Source organism: Python bivittatus, unplaced genomic scaffold, assembly GCF_059951505.1.
Source record: "Python bivittatus isolate LINGU-HERP-01145 unplaced genomic scaffold, Pbiv_v1 ctg000080_np1212, whole genome shotgun sequence".
NCBI lineage: Eukaryota > Metazoa > Chordata > Lepidosauria > Squamata > Pythonidae > Python > Python bivittatus.
In genome coordinates this window covers 89,462,669-89,487,941 of record NW_028277035.1, presented here as the reverse complement: position 1 = coordinate 89,487,941, position 25,273 = coordinate 89,462,669, and the positions used below count along the sequence as shown (strand labels likewise).

The 25,273-nt window shown below is 45.9% G+C and overlaps 1 protein-coding gene across 4 annotated transcripts; it reads left to right on the top strand.

Moving 5' to 3' along the window:
• The first annotated feature begins 995 nt into the window (after nucleotides 1–995).
• MDC1 (mediator of DNA damage checkpoint 1) lies at nucleotides 996–24,935 on the top strand. 4 transcript variants are annotated; one of them, XM_007442459.3, is made up of 15 exons: nucleotides 996–1,065; nucleotides 1,345–1,475; nucleotides 5,026–5,499; nucleotides 7,355–7,448; nucleotides 10,430–11,967; nucleotides 13,305–13,400; nucleotides 14,309–14,395; nucleotides 15,789–16,268; nucleotides 17,358–17,422; nucleotides 17,828–18,388; nucleotides 19,572–19,706; nucleotides 22,050–22,232; nucleotides 23,287–23,415; nucleotides 23,836–23,946; nucleotides 24,532–24,935. In XM_007442459.3, the coding sequence occupies exons 2-15, from the start codon at nucleotides 1,346–1,348 to the stop codon at nucleotides 24,793–24,795; spliced, it is 4,347 nt and encodes a 1,448-aa protein (XP_007442521.1). In that variant the 5' UTR covers nucleotides 996–1,065; nucleotide 1,345; the 3' UTR covers nucleotides 24,796–24,935. The 4 variants fall into 4 exon arrangements, with proteins under 4 accessions (XP_007442521.1, XP_025031600.1, XP_087990763.1 ...); XM_088134637.1 differs by lacking the exon at nucleotides 996–1,065 and adding an exon at nucleotides 1,103–1,201; XM_025175832.2 differs by lacking the exon at nucleotides 14,309–14,395.
• Nucleotides 24,936–25,273: the final 338 nt, after the last annotated feature.

Below are 25,273 nucleotides of genomic sequence, written 5' to 3'. Positions count from 1 at the left end.
GTTTTTACCCCAGCTGCTGGGTTTTGTGTGTGTGTGTGTGTGTGTGTGTGTGTTATTTTCTATTCTTTCTGCTTTTTGTTTTCTTTTAATATTGTTAGCTGCCCAGAGTCATGAATTTCAGATAGGTGGCCATATAATTGAAGGAAGAAAGGAAAGATGGAAACACTGCAAATGGGAAAAGATGCACTCCTGTAATTACATGAATTCCTCTGAGAGCAGAGGGATTTCCACATTGGAAGAAATATATAACTTCATCTCTAACACTGCCAGTTTAATGAGGATGAGGATGATGAGGCAAATGGGGATCTTCAGAAACAAGGTTTAGCTAATCTAATTATGGGTATGCCCCTAAACCTAACTTCAAGTAGCATATTCAGGGGAAACATGAACGGGTGGACAACATAAGGGGGGGAAAAATGCAAAAATGCAAAGGGTCCATTATTTCATTAAAAAAAATATTGGGTCCACTCCCCCCCCCCCCCAAAAGGATCTGAAATAGAAAATGAACTTTTGCATGAAAATTGCAAAATTACAGTTTTCAGTTCTGGTCTGAAAAAAACGGGGGACACTTGGCATCTCTTTGCTGCCACCCACGGTCGTCCGGATTCTTGCAACCCAGATCTAGCAATTACTTTTAGGGTGGCAGTCGCAGCTAACCCACGACAACTCGAGCAACATTAACAATATTATTTCCTATGAAGAGTATCGACTTCCGCTGCGTGGAGACAGATTGTAGAAAACTCAGACAATGGAGCCCAGACTTGAAAAGCAACTTTATGGTTATCCTCCAGGGGCGCATTGATAGTACTCTCTAGCCTAACGTTTCCCCTCTCTATGATCTTTCCCCCCTGGGGTCTATTGGTTCTGGGACAAGCGGAGAGGAGGCCGGACCGTTTACTCTCCGTCTTCCAGGACTCGAATGGACCAATCAAGAGAAGGAAGGCTTTTAAACGACAGCAGAGTGGACGAATGAAAACCCTTTCTGCGGAGGGAGGTGGGGCGCGCCCAGAAAGAGCGGTCGCCCTGTTTAGCTTTTAGGGTGCTCGGAGGAGGGGTGCAAGAAAGGTCATTTTCCCCATCGCCGTTTCTGGTTTTAGCTGAGAGGCCCTTCACCGGCCTCCCTTAGTTTAATCGGAAAAGGGCAGGGGCGGCTTTAAGGCTTAAAGGGCCATGCCTCTAAAAAAGTTGGCTGCCGAATAAGGTCGGGGGGGACCAGGAATGGGGGGCATCGCCAAGATCGGGGAGGGGATCAATGCAGGGAAGGGGAAAGGGCGGTTCGGATCTAGAAGGCGGAGCGGGGCAGGTTTCCACTCTGCAGGAGGTCATTTCCTTTCTCTATTGCAGGATGGAACAAACTCAGTTACTGGACTGGGATGGAGAAGACGATTCCACGGACGGGTCTGACGCTGCTGGGGAGACCCCCAAGCCGGTGGGCCGCCTGCATCTGCTGAGCAGCAAGTACGGCCCTGAGAAAGGTAAGGGCTTCCGGAGTTGTGTCTTTGTTAGAGCCACAGGTACCCTGGTGGCTTCCCAGTTTGTGGGACTACAAGTCCCAGATTCCCCCACCCTGGCTGAGATGGCAGCCCAAAGCACCTGGAAGGGTCGAGGTGAGGAAGGCTGCTGTCAGTCACAAGTAAGCAAGGACGCAGCAGCCTTTCAGCAAGATCACAATAAACTCTTCCAGGGCTGAATGCTGGGCACGTAGGTGTCCCACAGAAGGGGATTCGGTTGAGTCCCTTGAATGTGGAACAGCTGCTTCTCAATTGCCCATCATCTTTTTTCACCCATGATGCCAAGTTAGTCCTTACAAAGATACCGAGGGTGTATGTGTGCCAATGGGCCGACCATAACTGATTTTCCCTATTGCATGAGTTAACACAACATACGCTCAGCCACGATCTAGCCAACCACATTTTAGCTTGGTGACTTGTGCGAACCTAGCCAGAGCCTCCCACCATCACCAATGGGTTAGCATCTTTGTTTTCTGTCAGATTTCGTATCCACCTTTAGTTATTGTGTCTTTTGTACTATTGATCTGAGTGTCAATCCTATACAACTAGAGAAACTGCCTAGCGTTGACTGCAGATATGACCGCTTTGGATCATTTGTAGAACTGTGTGTGGGGTCTCTGATCTGCTGAGATACCAGATGTTCTGTCATTTCTAGGCGTGACCACCTTTGATGCTTTTCGTCAGGTTGCAGCAGAGCGGGAGAAAGAACGGCTCCCATCAGCCTTCCCAAGAATCCAGCTTTTGGGGCATTGCTTCTCCCCAAACAGTCCTCAGCTATTATTCCATCACGCCAGTGGCATCTGCAAGGGAGGGATCAAAACTGGCAAGATGGTGCATGGAGCCTTGTAATGCTAGCCCTGCCCCTTGTTTTATATGCGCATCTGTATGCATATTTACAAGGGGTGAGGCTTGCATTGCCACCCTCTGTCTGCATGTTGATGATTTTGATACCTCCCCCCCCCTGCCCATGATTGGGGCTGCACCAGGGTGTAGGAGATGGTGTGATAAAAAGCTAGGTGAACCCATCAGCTGTTTATCTGCATATTATTAACAATTATACCTAAATATTCTTGTATTGTTTTCCCCTCCCTGTTTCATGTCTCTTTTGTTTCATGTCTTTTTTTAATATAATCCTGAGAGCAGAGACTCTCTTTTCTTTTACTGATATGTAAATTACTCTGGGGATCCTTTCTGGCTGAAGGGCATGACATAAAATTGTGAATAACAAAGAGAATAAATACATACGTAAGTGTACTTTGCTGTAGAGTGTGCTCCCTTCCTAAGCCAGGGTCTATAATAACACTGATCTGTTACAACAGAGGTGTGTTATGCACAATATGTTTTCTTGTTGTTACTTTGGATGAATGATGGGTTCTTGATGTTCTCTGTGCTGGCTTCACTTCCTGCAGATGTTTCATTGCCAGGCTACATAACATCATCAAGGTGTGGGGGAGTAGAGTTCCTTTCTTGAATGGTTTGTAGATAGAGCTTACAGATATTAACCTGTCTCTTAAATGGTCGATTCCTCAGAGTGCTTTGCCTCTAGCAATTCTCTTGGATTTAATTTAATTAATTAATTAATCAGATCTGGCTTGGTCTAAGATGTCTACAGTTTCCCCAGTTGAAATTGTGGTTGAACTTATCAGTATGTTGGACATCGAAGGAGTTTTCATCATGACTTCTGACTGCCAGTTGATGTTCATGGATGCCTTTTTCTCCATTTTCTGTCTATTTGCCCCACACAGTGATTTTCAATTCCTTGCATTTTATGTCATAAATGACACTTGTTTGGTCTTCTTTGGCTGTTGGGTCTTTGAGTTTGCTTAGGATCCTTTGGATAGATTTTTGTTGAACTATGGCAGTGTTTTTCAAACTTGACAACTTTAAGATGTGTGAACTTCAGCTCCCAGAAATCCCCAGCCAGCATGGCTGGCTGGGGAATTCTGGGAGTTGAAGTCCACACGTCTTAAAGTTGCAAGGTTGAGAAACACTGGTTTGTGGGCTAACATGATGCTTGGGGTTGTAGTAGTAGTTGTAGTAGTAGTTGGTGGTTTCAGAGATTTTTTCATATGTGGTAGAGACCCTTTTCATAGATTATGTAGTCGTTGGCTTCATGGATAGTCATCTTTTGAAGACGTTGCATGGGTATCCACCATGTTAGAGCATGCTATACAGTTACTTTCTGCTTTTTGGAGTTCTGGGTTATTGCAGTGTGTTTTTGCTTACCTGAGAACAGTTCTTACACAGCTTCTTTTGTTGAGTTGTTGCAGTGATAGTTGAGTACTTGATCGGTTAAGGAATGACTTAATGACTTGCTTTTGTGGTGAAGAATTGAACAACTGCCGTTTCTTCAGCTGAATGTACATGACCGTGCTGGCTAAGAATTGAGAAATCATGGTATTTATATTTTGAGTGCAGTGATTGTAGAAATGAGTGAATTGTTTAAGTATTTTGATATTCACTAGTATTAAATGTATGTGTAACTCTTTACATGTGTTCCCAATCAGTCATGTCATGGAAGTGTCAGATAATCGTGGTCAATCTGAATGGGCTGCTTGGGAGAATATGCATATAGCTCTTTTCATATGTGTATGAACCTGGTCAGTTAGGGCTAGCATCCTTATGCACATAGGGCCTCTTTAGACTGACATTGATTAGGTATCTACGATGCATGGCATGCAGAGGGAGGGAGGGACAGAGTGGTTAGCTTATACATGCATGTTACGGTTCCTCAAGTCATGCCTAACTCCTGGTGACTCCAGGGACAGGTCCCTGCAATTTTCCTGGCAAGATGTCAGAAGTGGTTTGCCATTGCCTGCTTCCTAGGACTGAGAGAGAGTGGCTGGCCCAAAGTCACCCAGCTGGCTTCTGTGCCCAAATCAGGATTAGAACTCATGGTTCCCTAGAGTCTAATTCAGCATCTTGACTTAGATCAAGCCGGCTCTCCCTTATGCATGGCTGTCCCTTCATGAGTTTTCTGTACTGAATGCCAGAAATGGGAGTTAGTCTAAAAATTCAGTGGATGGAATGCCTTATACCTTTAAAATAATCATTTTTTTCACTTCGTAACTAATCCATTGAGCAAACCTTTTGATCTACTTTGATGAAAGCATGGTAAGGTTTCCAGGATCCAAACTGGTGATGGAGAAAGCTTGAATATAACCTATGTATGATTTTTATAACCACTCCTTTTGGGTGTCATGGATTTTGCCAGGGTTATTCACTTGATTTAACCTTGCTTATGTAAAAATATGTTTCAGTGGCAACCATGAAAGTAGGGGGCTCTGCGTGGAGGGGGTCAAAAAAAGTCAAGATGGCAGCCACAACCATGTGATCAAAGCCCTGCCCCGTCAACGTACATTGTGATGTGATGCAATTTTAAAAGGGGCAGGCCTTGATCACGTGGTTGTGGCTGTCATCTTTAATTTTTTTGACACCCCTGCATGAAAGCAAAGTAAATCTCCTGCAGGAAGGTAGAATGCAGGCTCCATTCACATACGCTCTCTCTTTCTAGATTTCTGGATCTACCCTGGCCAGAACGTCATTGGTCGTTTGGAAAGCTGTCACATCTGCTTGCCTGCTTCTTCTGTTTCCAAAACGCATGCGGTGATCGAGGTCCCCTCCTCCCACGGTCCCCACCTTTTGTACGATCAGGGCAGCTTGAACCGGACTCGGCGCCAGCGTGTCACCTTGATCCCACAGGTCCGGTACAGCCTTCAGGATGGGGACACCGTACTCTTTGGTGATGTGGGATGTCAGTACTTCATCCTGGTCCCGGATGCTGGATGTGAATCCCCCGAGGACTCCATGGTGGTGCCACCCACCCAGGAAAGAGTGGAGGCCAGTGCGTTGGCCATTGAAGAAACACCTGCGCCGGGGAGGAGAATGGGCTTTGGGCAAGTTCTGGTCCAGGACTCTGACAAGGAGGATGAAGGGGAGGAAGTGGTGAATGGGACAGGAAGCCACCTGTGTCACGCAGCAAGAGATGGTAAGGGATCAGTATTCAGATCAGGGCCTTTGCTCCAGTAGCTGCAGGACCCGTAATATTAAATTCTTCAGCTAAGATAACAAGGTCTTTGAATGTGAAGATGTGCTTTGATTCTTAGGAGGGCAGAAAAATACCGAATGTGTGATTGGACCCAGAAATCATTTTTGTGGGGATCCAGGCTTTCATTTTTTAATTCCTGCCTTTAAAAAAACAGAGGAAGTTCCTAATGTCTGTGAATTACGTTTGAAAATTGAGTCAAGAAATGTTTCCGGTGGGTGGGTGAGGTCCCAGGCCTTCATCTCTTCTCTGTTTTTCTTCTGTTCATGATTGATAAAATCAATATAAAACATATCACATGGTGAATGAGTTAAGAGGATGTAAAGGACATAATTCACTGAACTGCATTGATTAAGCTTTCCGAATTCAGTTTTTCTTGGTACAGAATTTGCAAGATGGTGATATCCTGAAAGTGAGGGGCTGAAATGATGGGCTCTTCGAAAAATCATTTTGTGTGGGGTGGGGAGAGTCCTTTAGTCAAATCATTTTGCTGAACTTCCTGGATTAACCCATTCTTTTCAGGACATTTTTTTTTTTAATCTGAATTTTTTCCCCCAAGTTCAGTAGTGTGACCTGGACCTGGCGGGGGAGGCTTTTGGGAGCTGCAGAACTATGGCTGGGGAGGCCTCAGGTATATTGTCAGCTGCCATAGACTAAGGCTGGTTTCAGCAGCTCTTCAGATGGTTGCATGAGGCCTCCTGTCCAAGATCTCTGAAGAACAGGCTTCAGTTCAACCCAGCAAGATGGAGTGGCTTTAGGTGTTAAGACCTCCTTCCTGGATCTGATATCTTTCATCCTTAGTTCTGGATGGGGTTGAACTACCCCAGACAGAACTGATGTGTAATTTGGGGGTCCTCCTGGAGTAGGTGGCAGTGTGGCCGGGGGCGGCCTTTGCACAGCTTTGCGTTGTGCACCAGTTGTGCCCTTTCCTGGATTGCGGGCACAATGCACAGTCACTTATCCTTGGCTCACCTCCTGAGTGGATTACTGCAATGCACACTACATGTGGCTGCCTCAAAGAATATCTGGAGGCTTTGGCTGGTCCAGAATGCAGCAGCATGGGCAGTGATGGTGATGCCTCAATATGCCCATGTTAGAGCTTTGCTCCACAAGCTGCACTGGCTTCCATGTTGCTTATGGGTACAATTCAAGGTGCTGTTTTTTACCTTTGAAGCCCTATGTGGCATGGGACCAGGGTGCTTGAGGAACCACCTTACTCTCATAGTTTCTACCTGTCCCATTAGGTTGGGAAGGAGGAACGAGCTCTGGGTCCCATCAATCTAGCAGGACCCAAGAAGCGTATCTTTTCTGTAGCTGCACCTGCCCTCTGGAACACCATAGCACCTGATGTTAGGTTGGCCCTGGTTCTACTCACCTTTTGGGAAGCCTTGAAGTCTTGGTTGTTTTCCTGGGTGTAGGGGTTGGGAGAATAATTGAGCCCACGTCGTTGGTGTATTGGGTAGCCACCTTGTGTTTTCGTTTGTTGTGAAATGTATTTTTTATGTTGTGTTTATACTGTAGTTTTTAAAATCTTTGTCAGCTGCCCAGAGTCACAGTCAATCTCTTAGCCAGAGAGGATGTTGTTTAAACCAATTAATGTGCCTTTTCCAGAAAATGTTAACAAATGTGTATAGAAACATAAGTGATGTGGGATGAAGATTTTCCTATGGAACATTTTCTGGCATTTTTTCCCCACCACGGCTGCTTTGAACACAGGACACTTTTTTTTAAAGTGAGAAGGATAGAAAATGGCTCAGTAGTGATTATCCTTACTTCCATCTTTCTTCCCCACCAACAGGGTCTGATTGCTCTAACAAAAATGGCACAGGAGGACACGTGAGCGTGGCTTCTTTTGGAGTCTCCTCTCCCTCAGCTACGGTGGTGCCTGAAAGGTAAGTTGTCATCTAGCAGCTTACTTGGGGTTAAAACCTGGAATATTTTTGCATTTTAAAAAAGGAGCGTATGGCAGGATTCACACATTATGTTAAGGCATGGTTTGTGTAACCCTTCTTTAGTGACTAAATAGCAATTGGCTGGGTTCACACAACACACTCCTACCAGGTTTGCCAACCAAAGTGGTTTGATTTAGAGAACGGGCTGTATTTAAACCGAACAAAGCATATTATAACTTAGCACGTTGTGAACAAGGCCTGAGTCTATTGTGGGAAGAATTAGGTTAATCTGTGGAGGGAGGAACCTGTCCATGGTTAACACATAGTGGAATTGTGCCTTCAAGTTCATGCGTAGTATGTTTTTGATTAAGACATCTAGGGATGAGTCAGTGGCTGTGTGTGACTCCCTGTGTGTTACCTTTCAAGATGGTGGATAGGCTCCATGAACCAAAGTAAAACACAGTCAACTCAGGCAGATAACCCAGTGCATATATCCTTGTGAAATAGTTGTTTGACATTTCTTGACATGTACCTCAAGATCCCGCTAACATGCCTAAGTCAGCAGTGTGAGTGAGCTGAACGAGTTTGCTTGGCCGTGTGCGATCTGTGTCATAGTGAATACTGATTTGCCTAATTGTGGTTTATTGACATGACTGAAATCACCTAAGTCAATACACTAAGGCCTTTTGTAAACCCACGTTACTGAGTTCACAAGGCGTGCAAAGCCAAACTAAACAAACTACATCATGGCTTAGAACGGTAGGTGCCCACGCCTTGTCTGTATGTGCGAGGACAAAAACCGTGAAGAGCAGCGAGTTTGGAATTGGACGCTCGAACTGTCCGTGTCTGACAGCAAGAGGTTTTAAAGAACATCAGGACTGCTGAAGACTTGATATTGCCTGTGGTGACTCTCTGCATGCTACATGTCTATATCATTTGTCAGTAAAAGAAATCTCAGTGTGGTTTACCATTTAAGAACAGAATCACCTTTTCTCCATTTAACTTGGTATATATAGTAATAGGAACACGGAAATCAGCATTGGTTCCGGGAGAAAAATGGTAGCAGCCTTAAGATATCAAAAGGGTTGGCATATAGTGGAAGGAGTGAGTTTGTTCTCTGTTGTTCACCAGTGGGTTGAAACTGAAGGAAGTAGATTCAGGTTAGATATTAGGAGGAATTTTCTGATGGTGAGAGCTGTCAAGCATCAGATTAGATTGCCTCAAGACGTGGGATGTTCCCCTTTTCTGGAAATTTTCAAACGAAGGCTGGATACCCATCTCTTTGAAACACTTGAGCAGATTCCTGCTCCAAGCAGGGGGCTGGAATAAATGACCTCTGAGGTCCCTCCACCCCTGTCAGTCCATAGAATCATAAACTTGGTGCTGTGGGAATTGCAGTCCCAGGAACTTGGAGGGCATCAGCATAGGAAAAAGATCTTTTCCACTTCATCCAGAGTAATGAATGGGGACTCCTCTGCCCGCCAGCCTGGTGGGCTGTTATTGAGCTATGAGTCTTCCCTTTGAAGGAGTGGTGAGATGGGTATGAACATTGCAGGTTGGCTTATCTAGCAGATCAGACTATTTAGGGCAGTGTTTCTCAACCTTGACCACTTTAAGATGTGTGGACTTCGACTCCCAGAATTCCCCAGCCAGCCTGGCTGGGGAATTCTGGGAGTTGAAGTCCACACATCTTAAAGTGGCCAAGGTTGAGAAACATTGATTTAGGGGGTTAGAACAGCTCTATGAAGAAAAGCAAACCATTGGAGCTCTTTAGTTTGCAACAGAGGAAGGGGAGGTGAGCCATGACGTGGGTCCATAAAAGCACGGATAACTAAATGACATTCAATAGGTAACTGAATGCAGCAAGATTTGGGACCCACGATGCTGAGTTAGCTGTAGAATTTGCTGCCAGGAGTTGTGATGAGGGCAGCCAATTTGGATGCTTTTAAAGAGGATTGGGAAGATTCAGGGAGGATTAAGTTATCAGTGGCTTATGGATGGCTGCTTACAGCCTCCTAAACCATCAGGAGCCCGTCTTTAATACGGTTGCTAGGTAGCAATGGCAGAAGGGAACGTTGCCCTCCAGGCTTGTGAACATCCTTGACAGCAGGCCTCTTCTTCGGTTCTTCCTTGTCCATCCAAACTGGTGTTTTCTTGCCCAATGACGGCACTTTTTTATTTTTGGCAAAAATCTCTTCCATTGCCTCCTTCTGGATCCCTTTAACCTGAGATTTCGGAAATTGCTCCAAGAAACTGAGCATGAAAACACATGCTCTTGCCCAGCATTTTGATCGTTCCTCTTCCACCTACTATGCATCAGGCTAAGGATTTGTTTATGTTTTTATTTATTAAATCGATTTACACAGCCGCCCATCTCGGTACATGATTCTGGGCGGCTCACAGCGCTAAAGCAAAAATATAGGCAAGTATCAAATAAAAGAAGAAATAAAACATACAGCAGCTGGGAAATCATAAAAAAGCCCTCAGCATAGCCTGCAAAAGACCAGCAGGGTTGGAGTCAACCTAATCTCTGGAGGGATGATGTTAGTTGCTTTTGAAGAAGTCTGATTAATATAAAACAATAGATGCTTTGAGTATTATATAAAAGCAGAAGTATTTCACATCAAATATATCAAGCATTTATAGTCCATGCAGGTGACAGGTACTGTTTTAGAAAAGGTATCCGTCTTTCATTCTTCAGCAGGAGAACATCTTTCTTTTAGAATGTGGAAATCTTGATATGTAAGTCCCCATTAAAAGCAAATGAAATACCCTTTTTTAAATCAAAACTGTTTTTGATATTTAATTGTTTAAAATATGGAATACCAGGCATTGTAGTCTAGCCCATCAGATGGATACCAGGTTGGAAAGAAAGCTAAATTCATTTCTCTGACTGGGAGAACAGTCCTAGGTGGCAGTGCAGAAAACACCAATGAATTACTGTGAGCTTGAACTGTTCTGCTTTTTGTTTGTTTCCCAAGTGATGAAGAAAGTGGAGACCCTCCCATCAGTGGCCCATCCTGCCCTGCTGTGCGCCTTTCCTTTGAGAGCCAGGATACTGAACCTGGCCTGGTAGACAATGGTGGTGGTCATTCCTCCAACAGAGAAGACTCTGGAGACCCCACAGCTGAAGAAGAGGGAGTTTCCACAGACCATGACCTGGCAGAAGGCTTCCATTTGGACAGTGATACAGATGTAGAGGATGAAAACCAAATGGGTTGCACCTCTGAAGCGCCAAGATCATTGCACCCAGCAAAAAGTGATAGGGGCCTAGAAGTGGACACTGACACTGATCTGAGTGAGTCTTCAGTGATGGCTCCAGGCACTAGTTGTCAAAAAGATCCCCAAATGGCAGTTGAGGTGGGCAGTGATACAGATGTGGAGGAGGCCGTAGAAAGTCCAGCTGTCTTGGGATTAAAGCTCCCCTGTACTGCTGCTGATCTTGGAGATGATGACACTGATGTGGAAGCAGAAATGGAAAATCCAAGTGTTGTTTGTCCAGGAAGCCATGAACCTGTTTCTCCAAAGAAGGATGACTGCAAACAGTTGCAAGACAATGTAGACATTTCTTATCCCCAGAGTGTCCAGCTTGGTGAGAAAAAGGATGATGATACAGATGTGGAGGAGGCTTTGGATAATCCAGAGGGTGGTGTGAATGCCCTGTCTCCCACTGCACATGAAGATGTTGACACAGATGTGGAAGACTCATCCCTCAAGGGAGAGACTCCAGGTAGGACTGTAAAAAACCATGTAGTTGGTGGAGACAGTGATGGTGATGATACTGATGAGGAAGTGATTAAACCGGGGCTGGAGAATTCAGAAGTTGCTTGTCCTCAGAGGACCTGCTCTTCAAATGGAAAGGATAGCAGCACAAATATGGAAGAGATCTCCCTCAAGAGGATTGTGCCAGATGATCATAAGGTTGGTGAGAGACACGGTGATGTGATAGGGTCGACAAAGAATTCTAATGTTGAACCTGAGATGAGTTATGAAGTTGGCGACAAATCTCCTAGGGATTTAAGTAGGAAGGAGCCCTTGCCAAAGCCTGAGCATCAGTACCTGCCCACGCTCTCTCTGGATAGTGATACAGATGGGGAAGAGGAGGCTGGTAATCCAGGTGTGGAGTCAAAGAAGAACCAGCAAGTCTCCAGTGCTGAGCCCAGCAAAGGAAGTAGGGTGAGCCACTTTGGGAATCCAGATATTGGACCGCAGGAAAACTCTACAACTGTACAAGACAAGGACAGCAATACTGATGTGGAAGTGACATCCTTGTGTCATGAGAAATCCATGGCTCAAGGCAGTGATACAGACACAGAGGAAGTTGCTGCATCTTTACTAAGAAAGCCCCTAGAAGAGCAAGGCCCTCAGTTAATAATCCCAATGAGATCTCAGGTAGGAGGAGAGCAGCTGGGTTCTTCTGCAGTGGAAATTGGAGTATCCCTCAAATCTTGTGAAGACAATGAAGACACAGATGTAGAGAGAGAGGAATCCTATTCAGCAGATGAGAGCAACACTGATGGTAAGGAGAAAGGGGCAGAGAGGAGAAAAGAGAGGCAAATGTCAAGTAATCTCTCTCCCATACCCTCTCTTTCTCCACCAGCTGACTTTTTTTTTTCATCCCAATGCTGTGATTTCATTAGGCAAGAAGGGTAAGTGCCATTACTGTAATGGTACAGTTGAGTTGGGTGCATGAAAGTATCTGAGATGTTTCTCTTGCACTGCATGATCCATAGAGCTATTGACAAGAGTACAAGGTCCAGTTGCAGTACCCAGGTGGCCTTTAGATGCTTCTGCAGCATGCATGCACAGGAGCAGAGAGCACGGGGATTCAAGAGTCAAGAGAGGAGCTGCAACAAAATATTGCAGTGTGGAGTGCAGCTGTCTGATCTGATTTGATTGAAATCACATCTCAGGAAGACTCAGTTGTAAGGATTTAGATTATTATCAGGAAGATGCTATTTAATGGTCCCTTTTGCAGAAGAAAATGCATATTCACCTCTCAGAGATTAGGCTGCATATTTAGAAAGTAGATAACACACATTATAAAATATGAGGTTTTTCCCCAGGTTCATTTTCATTAAGAGATTATGAACAATGTAGTCATTTTATTTAGTATCAAAGCAGATCCAGATTTTTGAAATAATTGGGAGGTGAATCAAATCCAGTTCAGTTCTTCAGTAAACAACTAAATAACAGATATTTGCCCTGGTTGCAGTTAGGAGATCAGGCTATCATCCATTATTTTTTTCCAGGACACTATTCCATTCTTCCTCTCTCTTTCCCAATAATAATAATAATAACAATAATAATAATAATTATTATTATTATTATTTTCATCCCATATTCAGTCTTGATTGTGCTGTAGTTCGAATCCCTCTCCAACCCCTTTCTTCTTTTTAAATATGTAAGTAAATATTCAAACAAGCATATAAGGATAGCAGTAACAGTACAATAATGCATTAAAAAGGACAAATGTCATGTTAATCTTTTTATGTTAACAAAAATAGTAACAAACCACATAATCTGAATTCAGATTGTACAAGGAGTTCTTTCATGATTTAAAGTTAACTTAAAAAAGAAAAAGGGGGAGGAAGGGAAGGAAAAATATTTGTAAATGTATACTGTGCATGAAACAACTTCAGAAAAATATGGCCAGATAATTCCCTCTGTTGAGCAGAGACTTGTTCAAAGGATGACAGGTTCTAGATATTCTTTTTATTATAAGTATTTTCTCTGTTGTTTTCTGGTGCTGTTTAGTATGTAGGAGATGCTGTTTTGACTATTTATCCATCTTTACTCGGGACTAAGCACAAGATGTACACGGTACATTTCTTTCCACTGTTTCTCTTCTTTCAGATGAGCTTGATTTGACCTTGCAGACAACACAGTGTTTCCTGCCAACGGAAACCACTCCTCCTAGAACTGAAAAAGCTGGAGGGATCACAGCTACAGGTAAGAAACATTGTTGAACTTCTGGGTCATCTGGAAGAGAAATGAGATCCAGTGGGATAAAGCCAGGAAGTCTGATTCCTGGGTTCAGGGGAGAAGAACAGATTAGGACCCGTCAGATCAGGAGCTTCAGTTTAAGGCCCTAATCAGATTATGCTTTGTTTTTGTAGGATTTGTGATCCCAAAGCAAAGCCTCAGTATCAGCAGGAACTCTTGGGTCCCAGAGGAGCAGGGTGGACAGTAATCATGCTGATGATCCATTGTTTTCATGGACATGCCAGCAGTGACAGATAGAAGATTGAACAGGAGAAAGTTGATAGGGAGAGAGGTTTAAACATCTAGAAATGGGTTGAAGATGAGAGAAATAATCAATGGCTAACTTATTATGATGGCTCCAGGACTGCCTCTGAATTACTAATGGGCATGGATCAGCAGTGGGGGAGGGTTATTGGGCCCCTAGCTAAGGATTCCCTAGAAGCATTGGGTTGGATATGGAGGAAAACTGGATGCCAGGCTATCTGGGACACTGGTTTCATCCATCAGGGCTCTATTCATGTTCTTAAATGGAAGTCTGCAAACAATCATTGATATTTCTGGAATGAGTGGGGAGGATTTTGAATGGCAGCTGATGGATCACAGTTAGAATTGGAAGTTCAGTTAGAAAAGGTTCAGTGACTCCTACAACCTTTATTTAGCTTCCTTTAAAGGGAAGTAGCAGTGGACACGGGCTGTTCCCCTCCTCTTTGCTTTAGAACTTCTGGAATACACTTGGTTGGTCAATGCATGACACAGAATTCTGGATTAGATGGACCCTCCTGATCCTGCAGAACGCTTCTTTCTTTCAGCCCCCTTCCCATGACTTAGACTATATCATTATAATATGGATCTCCTTCTTCCACTCTTTGTGTCAGATTCCAAGTGCACTGTGGAAGAGGAGCCCACTCAGGCATTTGACTTCAAATCACCCTTTTTACCCACCAAACTTCAACTTGGGAATTGTAAGTTTCTTTTCCAAGAAGATGAGCCCTTTCCAAGGTGGAATTTGTTGTCTAGGGCTAACACAGATGATGGGGACAAAAGGGGGAATCTACATTCTTTTAGACTGCACTACTTGGATTGAATTTGGTCCATGATCTACTTTCTGGGATGAACGGGGATCAGTTTAATCTGTTTGTGGTTGCCCCAAATCTCTCATTTGTATATCTCCTTTTCATTGACTCTACCTGAAAACTCTTGAATAACTTTTTAGGATCTGATCACATTTTCTCAAGATCACAGTATCCTAAAGGAGCTATATCTGGCAGATCTTTTGAGAACGGGAATGCCTCAGAGTGGGGGAGGAAGTGTTTGTCTTTAAGGGGTATGGCAGTAGTGAAGTCACACCTCAACTTCTGTTTCTAATTCTCATACTTTCTTTAAAAATATCTTTGTTTAGTGAAAGCTTCCTAAATTTTCTAAGGAAGCAGCCTGGGGTTAAGAAGAAAGGTATACAGGAGGGAAGATCACTATTTATGGGTTGACAGACTTCCTGGATTTTCAGAAATATAATTAAGAGCACTTTGTATCAGCAGGTGTGAATTCTTTTAGGTAGAGTCTGGTGTTTACTTTATTTAAAGCATTTAAAGCCTTGTTCCTTAGTCAAAAAGCTTCTCTGTGCAGTTCACATAGATTGGTCTGTGTCTCTGCTTATATTCAAAAAAGATGTGACACAACAGGGTTGGCAAGGGTAAAACAAAAATAGAAGCAATTCACCAATTCTTCATAAGTTAAATAACAGTTCTTATAATGACCAGCTGGAAACAATGCAGTGACAAACAACTTTGAGGGCAATATCATGCAAGAATGTTTCCCCTGCAGCATTCCAGCTGTTCTTGAACTTCAATTCCCAACCTCCCTTGAAAGTCTGGCCCATGGTGAGGTAAGCTGGGAGTTGTAGTTCAGCAACGGCTAGAGGGCCAGCAGTTGCTTACATCTGCATCAAGAATTTCCTTTAGAGACCAGTTTCCTGAACCTCAGACTTGATTTGCCTCTTGTCACCTGAGCTGGAGAGTGACTGGACAGGAGAGTTGCCAAGGAGAGGGGGGTGAGGGCACAGGGCACTTTAAATTGTAGCTGTGCTATTTCTAATGGGGGGGGGGATGATTGCAGCTTGGTATGATGAATATAGAAATTGTTGACTGAGCTTCAAGTCTTCCTTCACCTGGTGCCCCTCTAAATATATGGATTCCAGTCCCCATCATTTCAACCAGGATTGCTACTGACCAGGCCAGCTGGAGATCAAGGCAACTGTAGCCCAAAACATCTGGAAGGGCATTAGTCAGGGAATGCGTGCTTAGTCTTAGGACCAAATGAAGACAGCTGGACTCATTTCTCTCCTTGTTGCCCTCCTAGTATCCAGCTCTCCTTTGAAAGATGATGATTCTGGCCCAGAAGATGTCATGCTGGAAGCTACTCAGCCCTTCTGCCAGGAGCCCGAGCCAACCTTAGAAGAGCCCCCCCAGGCTGTGGCTGGCAAGGAGAAGTTGGACAAAGAACTGTTTGTCCAGAACAACCAACCTGAAGGGGAGAAACTCTTTGAGCAGGTTCCCCAGCCTGGCCTTCCAACCTCGACCTCTCAGGGAGAAGAGACCACCAGCCTTCCAGGGGACAACCCTCTGCCCTATACTGTGGAGTTGCCCTCTCTCAAGTCCTCGAAGACAGTAGGGGGCGCCTCCGAAGAGGAACCCCAGCCACTCCGCTCTGTGCAAATTCCCCCTGTTGGCAGCAAGCGATCCTTGACTCCACGGGAGGAGAAGCGGGTGGAGGAAGGGTGTCTGGTGGCCCCCGAAGGTGGAAGCACTTCAGAGGTGATGCTGATACAGAGTGAGGCAAGTGAGTGGCAGCACATGAAAAATTATAATAGGGGGAAATGAATGGACATGTATCTGTGATGGGCACTGCTGAGGTGCATTGTGGGGGCAGGAGTAATGTTTGACTTATTTTACAAATACCATTCCTCATGGTTTAGCTCTGAATAAGAGGTGAGGAGGCTTCCAACAGCCAGAGGCTGCAGTTCACACTGAGGGGATGCCGAGGGCTGTGGTTGGCAGAGCGACACTGCAGGTGGCCAGGGCTGTGACCTGTGTTTTGGAAATCCTGGATTTTCTCTCTTGATCAGTTTTATTTCTATTTCATTTGTTCTTTTAACACACCATTAGGGGGACCTGAGAGCTTTGGCTACTGTTTTTAGCTTGGCTGGGGTTGCCGTGCACCCTTGGATTTGGGAATGGTCCATCTCCACTCTCAGTTGGGGCTAGATTGTTTAAGCGAGAGGGCCATATTCCTCTTCCAGGGCTGGAGGCGGGAAAGGCCTTCCCCTCCTCTTCTCCACACGCGCAGAGTCCTCTTTGGTTTCTCTTATTTACACAGTTCTTGAGATGCTCGTGCACATAGGCTCTTCTCTCCTTGCTTCAGCCCAGCTTCGTCCCACTTGGGCAAAGAAAGGCTTGGAGCCCTTTCATCCCCCAGTGTGAGTCACAGATGTTCCACAAGCCCACTGGAACTGGTCTTTAGCTCCGATTCTTTTTGAGGTGGGCCGTGCAATCTGAATTGAGGGCTGCTGGGGAATCCATCACCCATAACCCATATTGAGGGGTCCACTAGGCCCATGTTGATACCTCCAAGTCCAAAGAGAAGGTGTAGGCCAGGGATGGAGAGTAGTAATGTGGTCATTAGGCCTGCACATTCCAGCCTGCTCTTTTCATGAGTTGTGTATAGCCAGAAGCTCTGGGAGGAAGCCAGAATCGTACTGGGCTGGTGTGGTATTTAGTTCTGTTTCCCATTGGTTTATGTGAGTTGGGAAGCAAGTAGGGGAAACGGGCTTGTGTTCTTGTAATTCCGTAGCTCTGCTCTGCCTCTTGGTGGCAGAAACTGGAATGGTGTTTTTCAGCACAGGCTGTTTGGTCCTTTGGCTTTTTCTAGCTCCTGTGGACACCAAGGTGGAAGAAAACTCGGTGGTGGTGAGAGAAACAAGGAAGGCTAAGCAGGTGAGCATCAGATTCCTCCTGCATCCTTCATGAATCAAGGACTCTACTCCTGATTTGGTGAAGCTACCCCTCAAGTTTTCCTTATCTCATGGGGTAGAACAGGACAACCATGATTTGTAAGCTTGATATCAGAACTCAGCAAATTGTGGTTTGTTCAACATACCCTGTTTAGCTGATATACTATACTTCATTTTTCTTTCTTTTCTCACCCTTTTTTCAAAGTGCTCTTTATGTGTTGTTTCTTTTTTTTTTTTTTGAGAATGTGTGCATTATAATTATTTTTGTGGGTTTTTTTTCATTTTCCTTGTTTGTTATTATTTTAATCAATTATAACATTTAATAATAAAAAAATAAACCCTGGTTAACTGAATCATGGCTTGGCACAATCCCATTTGATACTTCTAGGTGTTGGAGCCAGCCCAGGAGGAACCCGCTTCCACAGTGTCCTCTGTCCGTGGGCAGCGGCGCAGTTTGCGATCTTCAACCTCTTCTGCTTCGTCCACCCCTGGCCCAGAAAGACGAAGCCTCCGCCATCACGGATCTGGGGCCATCGCTGCGTCCAGCAAACCGGCTGCCCCAGAGACCAGGCGGAGGGGCCTGCGGCAGCTTAGCAATGCCGGTCAGCAAAAGGGAGAGGTGAAGGAGAGGCCAGAACCGCCTGGAGAAGAGGGGCCCAGGAAGAAGCCCAGGAATGGAGACCTGACCACTGCTCCTGTCCATCAAGGCCGCACTAGGGGCTCGCAGAGGGAATCCAGGGCGGCCAGCAAGGTTACTGAAGGAGCAACAGCTGCGTCTGGCAGCCCTGTGGCCAGGGAGCCAGCAAAGCGGGCGAGGAGGGCTCCTGCTCCCAACCCTGGGCTAGAAGAGCAGCCGGGGCTTCCAAGGACCCGGGCCAGCAAGCGCTTAAGCAGCAGCGGCACTTCCGTCAGCACACCGAGCCCAAGGGATTCTGGGAAAGATGCCAAGGTGGGTATCAGAGCAGAGGAAGAAAAAGCCGCCTGATCAAAAGACAGCCTTCTGTCAAGCTCAGGCCAAGGGGAACGGTCCAGCCAAGTTCAGTTCTTTTATTGCTTACACCAGATAGACAGAAACTTGCCAGACTAAATCTGTCCTACTCTAACTTAGTGGATATACCCTGGGAGATTCTAGGGAGTGGCTATCCTAAATCTCCTCCTCTTCCCACGCTCCTGCTCCGGACTGTGGTGCCTCTTGTCTCTCCCCCTCCCGCTTCTGGAATGTGCTCCCTCCTTCCTGAGAATCTGGTGCTCTGTTGCGTTCCATCACACCTCCCCACCCTGCAGGGCATCAGACCCATTAATTGAATGCTCAGAAGGACCATGTCCCCCTCTGGTTCCTTTGGGTCTCGTGCATCTGCTGCTTAGATTGGTGGACAGTGCTGCTCTTCCAAATGTCCTGCCCAGCTGAAACACGGCCTCGAAAGCCACAGACATCGTAAGCGGCCTTAGGCAGACCAAGCAGCACCAGGGTCCTGGTAGTGTGTCATCTTAACTGGGAGGGTCTCCAAAGTTCACTGAACCAATGTGAAGTATCCATCCCCAACCGGGTGCCTTCCCTGACGTGTGATTCAGCTCTCAGAATTCCCAGCTGACTATTTTCAGGAGTTTGTTCCGGTATTTTCCTGTTGATCATACACTTTTGATCACTTAGTATACAGAAAGGGATTGCATAAGCTGAGTCTTGAAGATCGGCAAGCTGGCGGTTCTACCATAACATACCTGCTGGTGAAAAGTGGTCTAGAAGATTTCCTTTCCTCCAACCAGCCTGGCTAGTCTTGGTTCTGTGAAGCCAGCAAACTTGGGGTTGTAGAGCAAGGCAGTCTGTCAGTGGACCGTGTGACTGCTCAGGCCTTGTGAGCTCTCTGTAGGTGGGGTGCCCCAGCCAGAAGATGAGTTGGGTGCTTGGGCCTCGTAGCCAGAGGTTGATGCTCTTTCACCAACTTCTCATGCCAGTGTTTCTCAACCTTATGGCAACTTTGAGCTGTGTGGACCTCAACTCCCAGAATTCCCCAGCCAGCCATGCTGGCTGGGGAATTCTGGGAGTTGAAGTCCACACAGCTCAAAGTTGTCAAGGTTGAGAAACACTGTTTTATGCAACTGGGGGCCAATGGGCCTTTTCCTTTCTTCTCCAGGAACCAGGCCTGTCTACTCCGTCTTCTGGAAGGAGGTTGCCGCATCACAGCCCAGGGAGCAAACCAACAGGTCAAAGAGCTTTGTCCTGCAACCGCACCCGACGCTCCACTGGATCTGGCAGCCCTGCCCCCAAGGTATTGCGTGTGCATATTAGGGTAGTAAGGGAGGGGTTGGGGCTGGGCGAGGGAAGATGGGCACGTGAGCTGCCCCGGCTCCATCATTAAGGGCGGTCTTTCCTTTTGCCCACTTGCCTGTTGCCGTAAGTGATGAGAACTTGCACTCAAGTGCATGCACTCATAGAGGAGGGGCAGAGGATCCTGTCTCTCCTCTTCCGCCATCTCTCAAGAAACCGTGTAGGCCACCAGAAGAGAACAGTCCCCGCCTTTTCCATATGAGCATTGAATTGTAGCTACCCACGCAAGAAGATGAGAATTTTCCTTGGAATTTGCTCCCTCAAGAGGCTAGCCAAACTTTGCATGCTGTTAAGTTCTGGGGGGTTCTTTTCAAGTCCATTCTGGGGACTTCACTTGTCCCCTTCGCCTGGAACTTGTGTTTTGGCTCTCATCCTCCAGGAGGTCCAAGTGCTGAGCCTCGGCGGGGTGGATTAATTTTGACAGAGATGGCAGAGCGAGAGATGAAATGTGTCATTTTGAACCTGGGAGGTAAAAATGGGGCAAGACAAAATGCTTGGATTTCAAAGCAGTCGGTGCCCTCCTTCTCTTACTAATGGATGTCATCAGGCCAGTGTGCCACAGTCACAAATGCCAACTAGATTTGTGAGGTTACAGCCTCCTTATTTATTGACTGATTAGATTTGTTAAGGATGCCCAAATCCAGAAAGATTCTTGGGTGGCTTGCTTATCCCAACCTGATTGAGAAGAAAGTTGTGCAGAAAATGTTGCTGGTTAGTTCTAAACGTTGTTGCTCTCTGGGCCGCTAAGGGTGAGAAATCACTGTTTCTATGCCAGCATCCATAGCAAGAGTGGGCAACTCACAGCTGGGTTACCACGTATGGCTTCCGACCAGCTTCCCCTTGGAGCCCTCCCAGAATTGAGCAAGACTGAAATTGTGGATCCAGTTTTGCCTTTTAGAGAGGGGATTGGGGCTGAAGGAGCGAAATGGAAGCCGTGCTGATTTTCGTGTTTTGGAGGTGGGGAGTGAAACGGCAAAAGAGTTAAAGCATCATTTTGCCCCTTAAAGCTCTCCCTGCTCAAATCAACCCTCTATTCTAGGAGCATCTTTAGCCATATTCCCCTCCCTGGCCTCAGGTAGGGCACAAAACCATCACATGGCTCTGTGCTCTCCTGGTTCTTTTCCCCGAAATGAGAGGATGGCCTGCTTCAAACAGGCTTATAGACTTGAGACAGACTCAACGGAGACAACTGAAATGAGGGAGAAAAGGAGCAAGCAAGCAAGCAAGAAAAGACAGTGATTGCACTATCTTTATTTAAAATATTTTAAAGTTGCTCTTTAGGGCAAAAATCCTCCTTCCAAGCTCCCTTATCACATGCAGTGAGCAAATACCCCCCCCCCCAACTTTAACAAAACCCACAGTAATCAATCTGTTTTAGTGTCACAGCTTGGCTATTTTTCTTTCATTTCATTTATTCATTCGTGCTCCTTAGCATCCCTTCATTCTTCTCCCATTCCAAGTCTCAGCGTTCTGTATGCCATGGCCGTCCCTGGATGGGCTCCTGCTTAATGATCTCTGCCATCCACCGTGGCTTTGGTCGGACAATGCTTTCATAGCAAGCTTTTTAGCAAGGCAGGGAAGATGTGCACTGGAATACCAGCCTTAGTCATAACCAAGTTGTAGACAAGATTCCTTCCTAATGATGAGAACAGGACCAGTCAGTTTGGGCACAGTTTCTCAGGATGCCACCAGTGCAACTAAAGCCCGGTTTTTCCCACCACTTTCAAGCTGCTCTGCAAACGAGGATCTCTAATCTAGAGATGACCTTGCAAGTTGATATACTGTTGCCCGCATCTGACCAACCAGGAGGTATATGCAGTGTATATGTGGGATGCAGGGATAATTCCACATGTCCTCTCATCTTCTACCATTACAGGTAGTCCTTGTTTAGCCACTGTTTGCAGTTATGACAGTGATGAAAAAGTAACTTTGTGACCAGTCCTCATATTTAAGACCTTTGCAGGTCTGTAAAGCAAAGGAAAGCTGAAGTGAGATCATGAGGACAGTCGTGGTTTCACTTAGTGACTACTTTGCTTAACGACCGAGTTGCCAGTCCCAATTGTGGTCGCTAAACAAGGACTACCTGTACATATGTTAGATTATCCACAGGTCCCCTAATGTGGCTTTTTGTTCTTTTCAATCTGTGCAGAGAAAAAGTGAAACAAAGAAGAAAACTCAGAGGAGTGGAAGTTTGAGTCCTGATTCTTGAAAAACATGGTTAATCCATGCCTGTGTCCAGATGACAGGGCAGAGTTTGTTGAATGTCCTCCCTCTCTCTTTTCAGGTGCTGTTCACAGGTGTGATTGATGAGGAAGGGGAGCGTGTAGTGGCTGAATTGGGGGGCTGTCTAGCAGAATCTGTCTTTGACTGCACCCACCTCGTGACGGACCGCGTACGCCGCACGGTCAAGTTCCTGTGTGCTCTTGCTCGTGGAATCCCCATTGTGACCCTTGACTGGCTGGAGAAGGTGACCCACTTTTCTGATACTTTTCCACCATGTCTTAAAGTCAGATGGATCCATCCTAGACCTCAGCTTTTTGTCCTGCAAGGCAGCTGCTGATTGATTTTTGTGAGAAATAAATTGAATCAAGAACTGGCCTCTGCACCTCCAATGCACTCACTCCCAGAGAGGTTTCATGCTGCTTCTCTGCATGCTTTACTGCTCTGGCTCTGCTTCTGATGAGGGCAAGGAATTCTTTCCCATTTCTGCACCAATATGGTATTTTTCCCAATGCATACCTATCTGCCTTTCGGAGGAGTCTGCCCAAGGTATATTAGCAGAAATCTGTGTTTCTGAGTGTGACTCCCAAATGAAAGGAAACGTTTGTGCTATTGGGGATCTATCAGAACAGTGACTCACACAGGAGTACAAGGAATACATTTCTCTGAAGATGAGCCATTTTATTTTTTTTGAGTATAAGAGAAGGGTGCTGCTGAGTTGAATTTGCTGAGTGCTAGAATATGAACCTGGCCTTAGCGGAAGGGATAGCTCAGTGGGAGAGTGCAAGCTTTGCATCCAGCTACTGTACTTTCTGGGCTGATCAAGCAACTCCACTTAAATATTATCCAATCTCAGGCTTATAAAAAAACCTGGGAGCCTCTGACAGGCAAGAGCACAATACTGGGACTGACACTGATCTGGGAAAGGGACCATTTATTAAGGCAGTGCAATGTTTGGGATTCAGTTTGGAAGAGGTATTTTGGAATGCATGGGAGTGCAAATGTAGTATCTGTCGGCAACTCATTAAAACCACTGCATCTGGGTCAGGGATCATGCAGCTGCTGAAGGGTGATGTGCTGGAAGCCTACATGTGAGCCTGGAAACAGATGCAGCTGCTTTAATGAGCCTTATGAAGCATTATGAAGTGCCTTTTCCACAGCCCTCCAGTTTATAGCATTTTGTAAATGGTTTGGCTAATGGCTCCAGGAGTGACGGGACCTGCTTTTAGGGAGGAAAGGAAAAAGATCCAGCAGTTCCTATATGGGAATGACCTTCCTGTTTTCCTGCTTCCACCCCACAGAGTAGACGGAATGCTTTTTTCCTGGCACCAAGCAGCTTCCTTGTTCGGGACCCTGAGCAGGAGAAGAACTTGCGGTTCAGCCTCTCCACGTCGCTGCAGAAAGTACAGCAAAACGGGGGCCTGTTCCAGGTGAGCCCATCATCAGCAGTCCTGGGCCCAGGTTATTCCACAAAAATCCAGTATCCAGGCTACCAGGACGGAGAAGCACCCTCACACACAGCTTTCCCCAGTGCTGGAAAGGTCCAGGTGCAAAAGTAACATGTTTGAATTTGGCTCTTGTTCTAAACCAGTTTCTCCCCAATCTAGTGGCCTCCAGGCACATTAAACGACAGCTCCATAATCATGAGTCCACACAGAATATTTGGGGATCATGAGAACTGTCGTTTGAGTCCAACACGCCTGTAAAGGGAAGGGAACCAGGTTGGTGAAGGCTGCTGATTTGGCTTTGGGTCCATCAGCTGCCAACCTGCTACGATGTGATGTTCCTTTCCTTTTTTCCCCACATTCCTGGCACATAGTAGTTGTATTCCAGAGATTGTCTCTTTCCAGGGCTACGAGATCCATGTCACTCCTAACGTGAAGCCAGAACCAGAGCACATGAAAGACATTGTTAAGTGCAGTGGTGGGACATTCTTACCGAGAATGCCTCGAGCCTATAAGGTGAGTGGGGAGGCGTGGAGTCCTTGGTGCTCTCTGAGCTTGGTGGTTTGCTTGCAGATGTTTCACTACCCAACTAGGTAACATCATCAGCGTGAGGGAGTGTGGGGTTTTCTCTCTGTTTATATACAGTAGTGGGAGGTGTTACTTTGCTGATTTGTTTATTACCACACTGAGTCATAAGTTGGGCTGAGAGAGAGACAGCCTGGCCCAGAATCCCCCAGGGAACTTCTGTAGCTGAGGAGGACTAGAGCATAGGTCTCCCCACTCCTGGTGCAACACCTTCACCATTACCCCACACTTGTTCTCTAGCAGGCACACTAGTTGTGTGTGTGTTGAGGCCATGCCAGAAATGTATGACATTCATTCATTCATTCATTCATTCATTCATTCATTCATTCATTCATTCATTCATTCATCAATCAAATTTCTCCCCCGCCCATCTCCCCCCAATGGGGGACTCTGGCGACTTACAAAAACATTAAAACCATAAATATACATAAAATACAGAATACATCTAAGGCTTGGCTCTTCTGCAGGATAACTGAATGAAGGGGTACAATCTGACCTTTCTGTAACCTATTTAAGGACAAACGTATTGTGGTTTCCTGCCCTGAGGACTTGGCCCGCTGCAAACCAGCACAGGAGGCAGGAGTTCCCATCGCCAACTCGGAGTTCATCCTGACGGGTATTCTGCAGCAGAAGGTGGACTTGGAGGCTCACCGCCTGAACGGCAACAGCGGCCCTTCTGCTACCTCCAGCCCCGTTGGTCCCTCTACCAGGACCGGCAAGAGGAGGGCAGCCGCGCGGACGGCCCCAGCCCCACCCAGCACAGCCAAGAGACGGCGCTGATCCCAAAGTGCAGCATTGCCTTAAAATTGTACATATGTTTTTTTTTATATAGCTGCCAATAAAAGGGGTATGAAAAGGACTGATGATTTTGGAATGGGGTCTTAAGAGTCAGACTCTGCGCTAAGTGGGGGGAAGGGAGGAAAACCCCTTCTAAATTGGGAGCGGTTTAATAGATCTTTTAGAAATTTAAATTGAATGGGCTTATGAAAAATATGGGCATCAGTGCCTTCTGATACATTTCAGCAAACAAAAGTTCGCCCTCGCGGCTGGGATTTTTATGTCTCCTTTACTGTTATGGTGATACACCGGAATGACAGTAATGCCAACTTAAACAAATGGGCCCTTAAAGTGGGCAGACAGCTACAGTCAGCTTGAAAGCTGTTCCAGCCTTAAAACAACACGTCAAGGATCGAATTCCAAACATGGGCAGAACGGTGGAGCAATTCCTGAAAAGGAATGCAGTGAGCTTTATTTGTAT